This window comes from Pristis pectinata, chromosome 13, assembly GCF_009764475.1.
Source record: "Pristis pectinata isolate sPriPec2 chromosome 13, sPriPec2.1.pri, whole genome shotgun sequence".
Lineage (NCBI taxonomy): Eukaryota > Metazoa > Chordata > Chondrichthyes > Rhinopristiformes > Pristidae > Pristis > Pristis pectinata.
Window position 1 is genome coordinate 51,905,604 of NC_067417.1, and position 12,192 is coordinate 51,917,795.

General features: G+C 43.0%; 1 protein-coding gene across 7 annotated transcripts in view; it reads right to left on the minus strand.

Annotated features, from left to right (window-relative positions):
• The window catches only part of LOC127577409 (dynein axonemal assembly factor 1-like), a 79,111-nt gene that overhangs the window by 30,539 nt on the left and 36,380 nt on the right, over window positions 1–12,192 (minus strand). For all 7 annotated transcript variants that reach the window (XM_052028603.1, XM_052028604.1, XM_052028605.1 and 4 more), the window contains 3 exons: window positions 10,477–10,568; window positions 3,700–3,921; window positions 313–479 (listed from right to left, as the gene is read on the minus strand). In XM_052028603.1, the coding sequence (XP_051884563.1) occupies window positions 313–479; window positions 3,700–3,921; window positions 10,477–10,568 (481 nt within the window). The remainder of the gene's footprint in view (window positions 1–312; window positions 480–3,699; window positions 3,922–10,476; window positions 10,569–12,192) is intronic.

The following is a 12,192-nucleotide window of genomic DNA, read 5'->3' on the forward strand; positions in this document are numbered from 1 at the left end:
TACACAAAAAGATGCATTTCACTGTGTGTTTCGATGTACATGTGACTAATAGAGATATCTCATCTTATCTTATCTATCTGTCTGAGCAAGGTTAAAATCCAAAGTCTAGAAGTGAAGACTGAGAGAGATTAGTGATTTCATTCACGCCGTCCCATTGCTTTGATAAATAATTTGGAAATGTAAAATCCTGTCTTCAAAGGTTTAAAAAAAACTTCAGCCCGCATGGATTAGACTTGAGTTCTGGGCTACACCCTCATTTTACATAAACTAGTTTTCATTTGTACATACAAAATAGACAGGAAAGCCACTTACCAGGTTAGGCATCATCTCAAAGACAGTGATAATTTCAGGGTCATCGAGCTTGTTGTATGAAAGGTCAAGGACACTCAAGCTAGGACACTCTTTCAGGTGTTCAATGTCCTGCACCTTACACAGCTGGTTGTGAGCCAGCTGCAATGTGTTGAGCACTGGCAGGCAGGCTGAGAGAAAAACAAGGTTACTACAACCATGAAATGAGGACTTGTTACATTCTCAGTTTCTGTCTAATATCTGAAAAGATGCAACATGATGGATCTGGGTGATTCACACCTCCTTGTGTATCCACTCTCTACACTAAACCAATCTAAAAGGAACCACTTCACCACCAAGGCCAAAGAACAGACAATCTGCCTGCTCTTTACCTCCACACTGCACTTTTAATGCAATGAAATGGCCCAAGGAGTTATTAGGTGGTCAAAGTGTCTTCAGAAGGAGAAAGAGGTAAAGCCATCAGAGAAGTTTGGGGTTCAGTACTTTAAATCAAAGCTACCACAGTGGGGCAAAGGGAAACATCAGAGGTGAAGCAGAACAGGGTAGGCAAGAGTTGAGGGACTGAAGGAAGGTTCAGCTAGGCCATGGAAGAAGTCAATTGATGGGAATTGTAGAATTATGGAAGGAATTGGAGCTTGTAAACTAATGTAGATCAGACCTTAGGGGTGATGGCAATGGGAATTGATGAGTGACAGAATACTTGTAGCAAAACCTTGAATGAACTCCAGCTTACAGGGTATAGAGGGGGGTAGAGGAGAGAGCAGTGAACAGTAATAAATGCATAGCTGAGGAAGGCTCAAATGGGTGATGCTATTTGGTGGAATGAAGCAGTCTTTGTGATACTTTATGATATTGGATTGGGACCTTTGCTCAGGGTCAAATAGAACACCAAGTTTGCATCTGATTCAGTCTGGTATAAGAGCCAGTTAGGGTGATGGGATCTGTAACAATAATACTCAACTTTTGGCAAGGCCACAGCCCTTCCAATATTTCACTGGAGTAAAGTGCAGATCATCCAAGTCTCATTATCAGGCAAACAGTCTGACAGCAGAAGTGGGCATAGAATACAAGAGGTCTTGGTACAACTTTATAAAACACAGGTTAGGCAATCACAACACTATGGGAAGGACATGAATGCACTGAAGAGGGTGCAGAAGAGATTTACCAGGATGTCGCTTGGGATGAAACATTTTAGCTATGAGGAGAGATTGGATAGACTGGGTTTATTTTCCCTGGGGTGGTGGACGTTGCGGGAAGACATGATAGAAGTATAGAAAATTATAGGGGCGTGGTTAGGGTGGATAGTGAGAAACTTTTCCTGATGATGGAGACATCATAAACCTGTGCTCTTTTGTTTTAGGTGAGTTGTAAGAGGGATGGGGGGGGAAACTGAGGGTGGTTGCTCTCTGGAATGCACTGGCTGAGTGCGTGGTGGAAGTAGGTACTCTCACAACATTTAAAATGCATCTGGAAGAACACTTGAATCACCAAGACATAGAAGGTTATGGGCCAAGTGCTAGTAAATGAGATTAGTATAAATGGGTAGTCATGGTATCATAGAGGATATACAGCACAGAAACAGGCCGTTCGGCCCACTGAGTCCGTGCTGACCATCAATCACCCATTTCCACCAATCCTAAACTAACCCCATTTTTTATTCTCCCCACATTCTCATCAACTACTCCCAAATTCTACCACTTACCTACACACTGGGGCAATTTGTAGTGGACAATTAACCTACCAACCCACACGTTTATGGATGTGGGAGGAAACTGGAGCACCTGGAGGTAACTCATGCAGTTTGCACAGAGGGAGAACGTGCAAACTCCACACAGGCAGCACCCGAGGTCAGGATTGAACCCGGTTCTCTGGTGCTGTGAGGCAGCTGCTCTACTATCTATTCCACCTGGGGACTTGATAGTTGGCATGGACATGATGGGCCACAGGACCTGTTTGTCTGCTGTATGACTTTATGACTATCAGATACCAAGCCAGATGCCATCGGTGTAAAGTAGAATCTGACCTATTTAATGATCCTGCCCCCAGGGACAATAAGTATGTAAGACAGAGTGAATCAGTCGGGTCAGGAATAGATCAAAGTAACAGTGAGTGTCAACCCATTGCTGATCATTCTCTGGCTATATCGAGATAGATGATGGGATGTCCAAGCAAAAGTTTAAGAGAAGGGGATCTGTGGTTCTGTTAAGAGGTCAATGAGGAAAAATGCACCAGTCACATGGGATATCTGCTTCGTGATTTTGACTGGAGCTGCTTCAGAACCTCAGTGACTTCCACTGACAGTCACCATGCATCTTGCATATGCCGAGACACCCCCAGCACATGCTTCATTGCCCTCTCCCAGTTTACATCCTCACCCCTCAGCTTATTACCCTCACACTGCCAGTTTCCACCCCTCCCATTCCTGCTCCTCCACTCACCTTCCCAGTACACCCAAATGCCCTGTTCAACATGCACGTCACCTCATGACTCCCCACTGTCTGGATCTTGCCGCAACCACCTTCTACTCCAAATGACTCCTCACCTATCCCAAAGCCCACACCAACATCTTGTATCTTAATACCCCCACCCATCTCTCACCACATAACTTTCCTCATATTCACAGAAACACAGGCGAGTTTAGGGACTGTTTCATACTCACACCAATATGATTATAATCTTTGCCACAATTCATTGGTAGGGATGATGGGGGCATTGCTGATTTCTTCCATTTGCACATAAGAACACAAGAAAATAGGAGGAATAATAGGCTGCCCAGCCTCTCAAGTCTGCGTATCCTGCCTATCTGCCCCAGGCCTCTACTCCCCATCTGTGCCACTTCCCATGGCCCTCAATTCCCTGATCTTTCAAAAATGTATCTATCTTCACTTCAAATACTTCTAATGAACCAGCCTCTACAACTGTCTGGGATAGAAGATTCCAGAAATTCAGTATCTTCTGTGAGAAGAAATTCCTAAGTACCTCAGTTTTAAATGACCAGCCCCTTATCCGAGACTCTCCCATTAGTGAAAACATCTCAACATCTACCATGTCATGTTCTTTAGGATCTTCTGTGTTTTAAAAGATCACCCTTCATTTTCCTGAACTCCAAAAAACATAGACCCAACCTTTCTAGCATCTTTTGATAGGACAATCTCATCCTAGAAATGACCCTGGGGAATCTCTTTGGGACTGCCCCAGTGCTGCTGTATCCTTTCATAGGTTAGTGGAGTACTCTAGCTGTGGCCTCACCAACATCTACATAATTGTAACTATCTTCCTGGGCCATAGAGAGAGCTACTGAGTTAAATGCACAATAAAAAACCAACATGGCAGTACCGCAACTACGTCTTATGTTCAGGAATAAACACATGTGCCCTGAGCTTCACTCACAGAGGTTCACAATGGTTTTTATGTAGTTGTTGCTGAGGTTCAGGGAATCCAGTTTCTGAAGAGGCTCCAGGTTCTCTATTTTATGAATGAGGTTTTGATGAAGGAAGAGGCAGCGTAGCTCAGTCTGAGCATCCAGGTTCCCAATCTTCAACAGGCCATTGCACTCCAACCACAGACACCTCAGCCCAGTGTACTCCTCCAGGTTCTCAATGCAGGAGAAACCTACACAAGGTAAAGCAGCACATACTCATTGAATACACACAAGTGGTGTGAATGGCAGCAAAGCCTGTAATTAAAAACTAAATTATATGCAGTATACTCTGCCGTAAACTCACATCTCTACAACACCATTAATGTGTAGATGGCTTCCTTCAGCTTAAATTAGATAGATTATTGTGCTCAGATTGGAGAAAAACTACTCCACCACAAAATGAAATTAATACTTCCATATTTCAGCCATCTTAAAACAACTGTAACTTTCACACAAAATAAACAACATTTATACAGTTATATAGAAACACTTTAATAATTTACGCAATAGATAATCAAAACCAAAATACCCATGCTGGGATGCTGAAATCTGCCCAGTGAGTATCACCTTAAGGTGCCCTCCTTATGTAAGCTTGCTTTCTTCAACAAGTGCTTCCCTTCAGTTATTGGAAAATAAAATTATACATAATTCACAAATGATGTTTGAATTTGTGACCAAACTTTCCAACATGTGAGTTCTTTGCTATCATTTTCTGTCACAAAGTGTGGAGGAGATCCCAAATTGGCTCAGGAATTCAACATAACAGCCAATAAAAACTTTCAAAATGCATTGTCCGCTGAGACTTCAAAGTCAAAGTTGAGTTTATTGTCATGTGCACGAGTACGTGTGTGCATGGGTGCAATGAAAAACTTACCTGCAGCAACATCACAGGCACACAGCATCAGATAAGCAGCATTCACAATAAAAACATAAATTAAAAATAAATTATACACAATTTATGTTCAAGAATTTGTCAATCAAAATTACGCACGATAGTTGTACCTGAATCAACTGTTTCAACTTCTCTCTTGAACAACCGGTTCACCATGCATATATAACTAGTACATTATTTAAATAACTGAAGTTTGCAAACCAAGGCATTTTAATGACAACAAAGAATAGAATTATAAAAACATAGCATCTAACAGCATAGGAGACAGCCACTCAGCCCAACCAGCCCATGATAGCACATGTGCCAGCTAGCCAGTCAGCTAATATTAATTTCCAGCTCTTAATCTTATAGGTTCTAACACAAGGATGGTACACAGAGGATAATGCTGCTGCCTCACAGCTCCAGGGACCCAGGTTCAATCATGACCTCAATCATGATTGTGTCTAATGGGGTTTGCATGTTCAACCTGTGATTGTGGATGCTCCACCTCCTGATTGGTTATATCATGACTGTAAATTATCCCTGATGTAGGGAAGTGCCAAAGGGCAGTTAACGGGCAAGTGAAAGAGAATAATCTACAGGGCTACAGGAAAATAAGGAGAGGGGAAATGGGACCGACAGGATTGGTCTGCTGGAAAGTGGCCTGGCCCAACGGGCCAAATGGTTTCCTTCTGTGTCGTAATGAGCACATTACATCAAGAGCTTATCCAAGTATATTTTAGATGTAATGAAATATTTCTCTACCCTCCACCACCCTATAAGACAGTGAGTTCCAGCAACGCTGACCTCACCCAACTACCCATTGGGTGAAAAAAATTCCTATATTTCCCTTCTACCAATTATCAAAATCTATGTGCTTTAGTCATTGACCTCTTTGTTGAAGGAACTGGATTTTTCTTGTTCACTCTGTCTCAGCATCTCCATTTTACACATTTCAACTAAATCTGCCCTCAAGCTCTTCTGAAATGGAAACATCCACATACAGCACCTGCAATCTCTCTGCCACAGCTGTCTGGAGCTCCTGGTTGCTGGTTGAGAGCCATTTTAATTCCCCTTCCCAAGCCAACCTGTTTGTCCTCAGCCTCCTCCACTGCCAGAGTGAGGCTAAGTGCAAACTAGAAGCTCAGTATCTCATATTCCTCCTGGGTAGTCTACAACACGATGGCATGAACACTGAATTCTCTAATTTCAAGTAACCTGTTCCCTCTCTGTCCCTTTCTCTCTCCTTCTGATCTACCCAGGCCCTTTCATACAAACCCTACTTTCCAAACCATCGCCAGCCCCCCTTCTCCCAGTTTCTTACCCCTCCGCCACCTGCTCCATACCTGCTTATCACCCACACACTTCTCCCATTGCGTACTCTTCCCTCACTGTTCCCATCTGCTCGCCTTAACTCCATTATTTGCTTCCTCTTCATCTTCCTTTCTTATCAGATTCCATAATCTGCAGCCCCTTATTGCCTCCACCCATCACCTCCCTGCCTGTGGCACTACCTTCACCCTTCCCTCCCCCACCTAGATCCACCTATCCCTCGCCAGCCCTTGCTCCACCCCTTCCCCCTTTATACCGACTATCTCCCCTCTATCCTTCAGTCCAGATGAATGGTCTTGATCCGAAACGGCCACTGTCTGTTTTCCTCCACAGGTGCTGCCTGACCTGCTGAGTTCCTCCAGCAGCTCATTTTTTGCTCTCAATCTCCTGTGTACCTTATCTAATACTATTACATCCTTTAACAGCACAGTACAGAGCATTAGAAGGACATTTTAACTCATGTTTTGCACAGTTACATGGAACAAAATATAGTTTCTTTATTGTGATAATGCCATATTGAAAGTTTTTATTAAAAAAAGTTGAAAAGTAAGCGCATAGCCCTGCGGCTATGATCTTGATGCTGTGGTTGTGGATTTCAGCTGAGGCTGTGAATGCTTACAGCTGAGTGTGCACAGGGAAAATTGCTTCAAGTTATTTCCACTGTTTGCTAACTGACTAGAAAGTCTCTCACAGATAGTGGTCGAAGGCAACAACTGCCTCATCTGGGCTACAGTCACAGTTAACACCAGTAGCTGAATGGTGCTAAGGCACTGCCTCCATGTATGTTCCACAAAGGAAGTAAAAACAAAGTGGGCATGCGGGGAAAATCTGAAGGAAAAGGAGAAAATAAAAACATGTTGGCAAAAATAATAGCGCCGGTAAAAAGAGGAATCTTCTTCTCCAGCAGTACCTCAGGATTGAGGATGACTTGCTTCTAGTCTGGTTTTCTGGGTTCCAATGTGGGACTTGAAGACTCTTCTACAGATGGCGCAACTGTTAGCTGATGGGGCAGTAACTGGGTAACATTTGACATGCTGCGCCTCTTCCACAGCTGCATGTTCCCTAAATGTGGATGTATGCTCTCAATACCATCCTAAACGCTCCTTCTCCACTTTGAGCAGTCAAGGTCCAGCGATTCTCAGTTCAGTGGAGGTGCAGCATTTCTTCAAGGAAGCTTTGAACACATCCTTGATTTTTAGCCCCTGAATGCTGGTAATCCCTTCCCATGAGAGAGCTCAGAATAGCAAGTCTGTTTCTGGAATCAGGTATGGGCATGTGAACGACATGGCCTGCTGAGAGCATCTAGGGCTTTGGTGGAGATTTTGGCCTGAGACAGGATGCTGGTGTTTGTTCACCGACCCTACCACCGAATTTGCAGGATTTTGCAGATACAGCTATATTTTTCAGCATTTTAAGATGTCTGCTCTAGGCATTCCAGGTCTTAGAAACAAACAGAGAGAAGGATCACTGTTGCCTTGGACCATGTGCCAGGTTTTCAAAGACCCCTTTCTTCAGTCGACCCAAGGCATGATGGCACATTGAAGACAGTAGTGAATTTCATCATCAATGTCTGCCTTCAACTAGAGGTGACTCCCAAGATTTGAGAAGTGGTGTCTTGGCACTTGGCCACCGAACGTGCACAAATGTATGTGCCATTTGTAGATAGTAATTTGATTCTGAGGTATGGACTATCTTGATTCTGGAGTGTAGTGCCCAGTTGGACAGTTTCCCATTAGTTGTGAGGACTAGCTCCACTCTCATGGGAATTGAAGATAAGGAACAATGATGCCGAACAAACATTGGTGACCCAGCGCTTGGTTACATTTTAATTACCACTCATATTTAAATCCTTGCACTCCATTGTAAGTAGCACCAACTGCAGTTTAAACAATTTTGTTAAGATTACCTGCAATTTATGACATTCCTTCATAACTCTGGCATGTTGCACTGGTCATTGCATACAGTATAAGTGCACCCACCCTAGGCATTGGAGACTATACCACATATCTACTAGAGCAGAGAACAGTACAGCATAGGAACAAGGCCCTTCGGCCCACAATGTTATGCTAAACTAACAGTTTAATTAGTTTATTTTTAATTATTTAATAAACACCTAATTAAACTAATCCCTTCTGCCTAAACAAGGTCCATATCCCTCCTTTCTCTGCACATTCATTGCCCAACTAAGAGCTTTCTAAATGTCTCTATCATAATTTCCTCCACTACCAACTCCGGCAGAACATTCCAGGCACCCGTCACTCTCTGTCTAAAAAAACTTGCCCTGCACATCTGTTTTGAACTACCACCCCCCCCTCCTCACCCAAGATGCATGCCCTCTGGTATTAGATATTTTAATTAGAAAAAATAGACATTTTTTCGAGACGTATAAGAGCGCACTTAAGAGAGAAGTTAATAGAGCAAAAAGGGGATATGAGAACGATCTGGCAGGTACAGTGAGGCAAAACCGCAAGAGATTCTGTAGATATATTAAGAGTAAAACGGGTGACCAGCAAGAGAAGAGGTCCCCTTAAAGATCAGCATGGCCGTATGTGTGTGAAACCAATGGAAATAGGAGGGATTTTTAATGAATATTTCTCTTCTGTTTTTACTGTGGATAATACAATGGAAGCTAAGGAAATAGGGGAAATGAGTGGTGATGCCTTGGACCACATATGAATTAGCAGGGAGGAGTGAACTAAGGTGGATAAATCCCCAAGGCCTGACCAGGTGCATTCTCGAAACTTGTGGGAAGCTAGAGAAGAAATTGTGGCGGCCCTTGCAGAGATTTTTGCTTCATCTCTAGCCACAGGTGAGGTTCCGGAGGGCTAACGTGGTACCATTGTTTAAAAAGGGTAGCAAAAACAAGCCAGGAAACTACAGGATGATGAGTCTGACATCGGTGCTGGGAAAATTGCTGGATGGGATTCTGAAGGACAGGATCTACCAACACTTAGACAGGGTCCGATTTGGGACAGTCAGCACGGCTTTGTAAGCAGGAAATCACGTCTGACAAATCTCTTGGAGTTCCTCGAGGAGGTAACCAAGAAGGTAGATGAGGGTAGAGCAAAGGATGTTGTCTATATGAACTTCAGCAAGGGCTTTACAAGGTCCTTCATGGCAGGCTGGTCTGGAAGGTTTGATTGCATGGGATCCGGGGGGAGATAGCAGACTGGATTCATAATTAGCTCAGTGGTAGGAAGCAGAGGGTCAAGGATTGTTTCTCAGACTGGAGGCCTATGTCCAGTGATGTGCCACAGGGGTCGGTGCTGGGACCTTTGTTGTTTGTAATTTCCATAAACGAATTAGATGTGAAAGTTACAAGGAGAGGTTGCATGGACCAGGACTTTATTTCCTGAAATGTAGGAGATTGAGGGGTGACCTGATAGAGGTATATAAGGTCATGAGGGACATAGACAGCGTGAAGGCACAGTCCTTTTCCCAGGGATGGGGTGTTAAAAACAAGAGAGCATGGAGTTAAGATCAGAGGCGAGAGATTTAAAAGGGACGTCAAGGGCAGCTTCTTTATGCAAAAGGTGGTGTGTATTTGGAATGAGCTGTCAGAAATCGTGGTTGAGGCGGGCACGTTAGCAACATCTAAAAGCCATCTAGATAAGTACATGGATAGGAGAGGTTTAGAGGGCTGTGGGCCAGACCCGGGCAGATGGGACTAGCTCGCTGAGCAACAGTCGGCATGGACGAGTTGGGCCGAAGGGCCTGTTTCCATGCTGTATGACTCCATGACCATGACCCTGGGAAAAAGATACTGGCTGACTATCTATGCCTTTCATAATTTTATAAACTTCCATCAATGCTATATGGATTAAAGACTGAAGAATTTTAGACACAGCTTTTGTTTGTTTCAGTAACTACAATGCACCCAAGTCTCCTTAGTCTTTTCTTCAAACAATCTCCACCCACAATAAAATGGTCATGCTCACAACTCCCAAAAGTGAGGTGTCCTCCAGTTACACTTGATCAGGGGACTTAATAATACAACCAGGCCCTCAGAAGCAGGGAGAAACCAAATTACTATTTTGGTATTGCACGATTTTACATGATTTAGATCCTCTCTGAAACCTACTCTCAATTACATTCAGAGCAAAAAACTGCAGATCCTAGAAATCAGAAACAAAAATAGAAAATGCTGGAAGCATTCTGTAGGTTTGGCAGCATCTGTATTTTATATTCCTTTGAAATTATTTTATGGCAAAACAGAAATCGTATTCAGAACTGAAAACCTTTGCTGATGGCAGATTTGAACACATGTTGTCCTGATGTGCATAAATGGTAGTGAAAGCAGCTAAAGCTTTAGATTAAAAATCGGAAGGAATTGTATGAGCTCAGTATTCCTGTGGGCTCTGATGTTTGCACTGATTTACACCTATTTCTAAATTCAGGATTAGGAAATAATAAGATTATAGTAACAAAATAAGGGCAACATTGAGGACATTTTGTATCTGCCATTCTATAACCCCAAAGAGGCAATTCTCAGGTCAGGCTTTACTGGATAAGAATGTGTGGATTAATTCAAAGTAACACCAACCTTTAAAGTGCAAATAGAGTGTGTCATTCAGGTAAGGTGTCTGGTAGAGTTTCTGCTCCTTGCAAAGCTGCCTCAAGAACTCTTTTGTCATTCTGCAGAGTTAAGAATAAAGAATATTTCAGGTTCATAGCCAAGCCTTACTTCATAGGCTGAGCAGGAAAAAGAAGAGCAACTAATGTGTTTTAATTTTTAAAAAAATTCACTGTACTATATTGTTTTTTTTATATTTTTTCCTGGCAATGGTAGAGCAACATTCAAAATTTAACTGCAGTAAGATTGTCAACTTCATTTACCCACAGAACAACCAGGTGTCACTGACGTCTTATCCCATTATGCTCCACTATTCAAAGGAATAACACGCGAATTGCACCATTTGTACTGACAGTGAAACAAGGAGCAAATCACACAGGGCATCAGAGACCAGTTGGGACATTGAGCCTCCTGCATTGATTTCTATAACTGCCTTTGTGCACACAGGCAGCACTGATAATGATCACTGCATCTGTGTAGCTCAGTGCAACGTGCTGTGACCTGTGGCCTGGATACTTGCTGTGACAGAGAACTGATCATGACCTGGTGCTCACTCTAATGGCTTGGTCAGTCCCGTCACAGACCTGTTCACCATTTCACACCAATTCAGCGATTCTGTTTGGTGATCCCAATTTGGCATTGTAGCAGCACACAGAACCCATTTAGCAAACCTCTAGTTATCGGGGTCTATATAGAAGTTAAGCATACCAAAGTAATGTTAAACCACATGCAGGATCTATTCATCGCTCCCATCTATTGGGCTAATGCTACTGAAGTCACGTTAATTTTCCCTAAGTAGCTGAGCAACACATTATCTCGACAAAGTCTGTTGGGGCCAGAGTGACTGCTACAGGCAATGTGCCCCAAATTCCAATTTACAACATCCTTGCTGACTCTGGAAACCCAAGAAGTGTTGATGTTCAGACCCTGGGTACTTCAAAACAGCACGGTGACATGTTACCCACTGACTGTTTCCTGAAGCTTGATCTTGTACCATTTGAACAGATATCTTTGATCAATGGTATTGCTCATGCTGCTTAATCACATGATATTTGAGCACATAGCATTTGCCTATTGTTTGTAAATGTTATTGCATTTACTTCAATACAATATGTTCATTAACAATTGGTCACAAACATGCCAACCAACATAAAAAGCTGGTATTAAACAAAGCTAAGATCAGATCCATGGTCTGCAGTCCTGCCACATTCAGTCAGGAATGGTGGTGGACAATTAAACAACTTATTGGAGGAGCAGGCTCCACAAATGTCCCCATTCCCAATGATGGAGGAGCCCAGCACATCAGTGCAAAAGAGAAAACTGAAGCATTTGCAAAAACCTTCAGCCAGAAATGCCTAGTTAATGAACCATCTCGGCCTCCTCCAGTGGTCCCTAGCATGATAAATGCCAGTCTTCAACTGATTCAATTCACTCCATGTGATATCACGAAATGGCTAAAGACACTGAATAAAGAACACCCACATTCTTACAGCATTCCACCAATAGTGCTGAAGACTTGTGCTCCAGAACTTGCCATGTCCTTGGACAAGCTGTTCCGTACAGCAACAATACTGGCACCTACCCAACATGTGGAAAATAGCCCAGGTACATCCTGTCCACAAGGAGCAGGACAAATCCAAACCAGCCAGAAACCACCCCATTAGTCTACTCTCGATCATTAGCAAA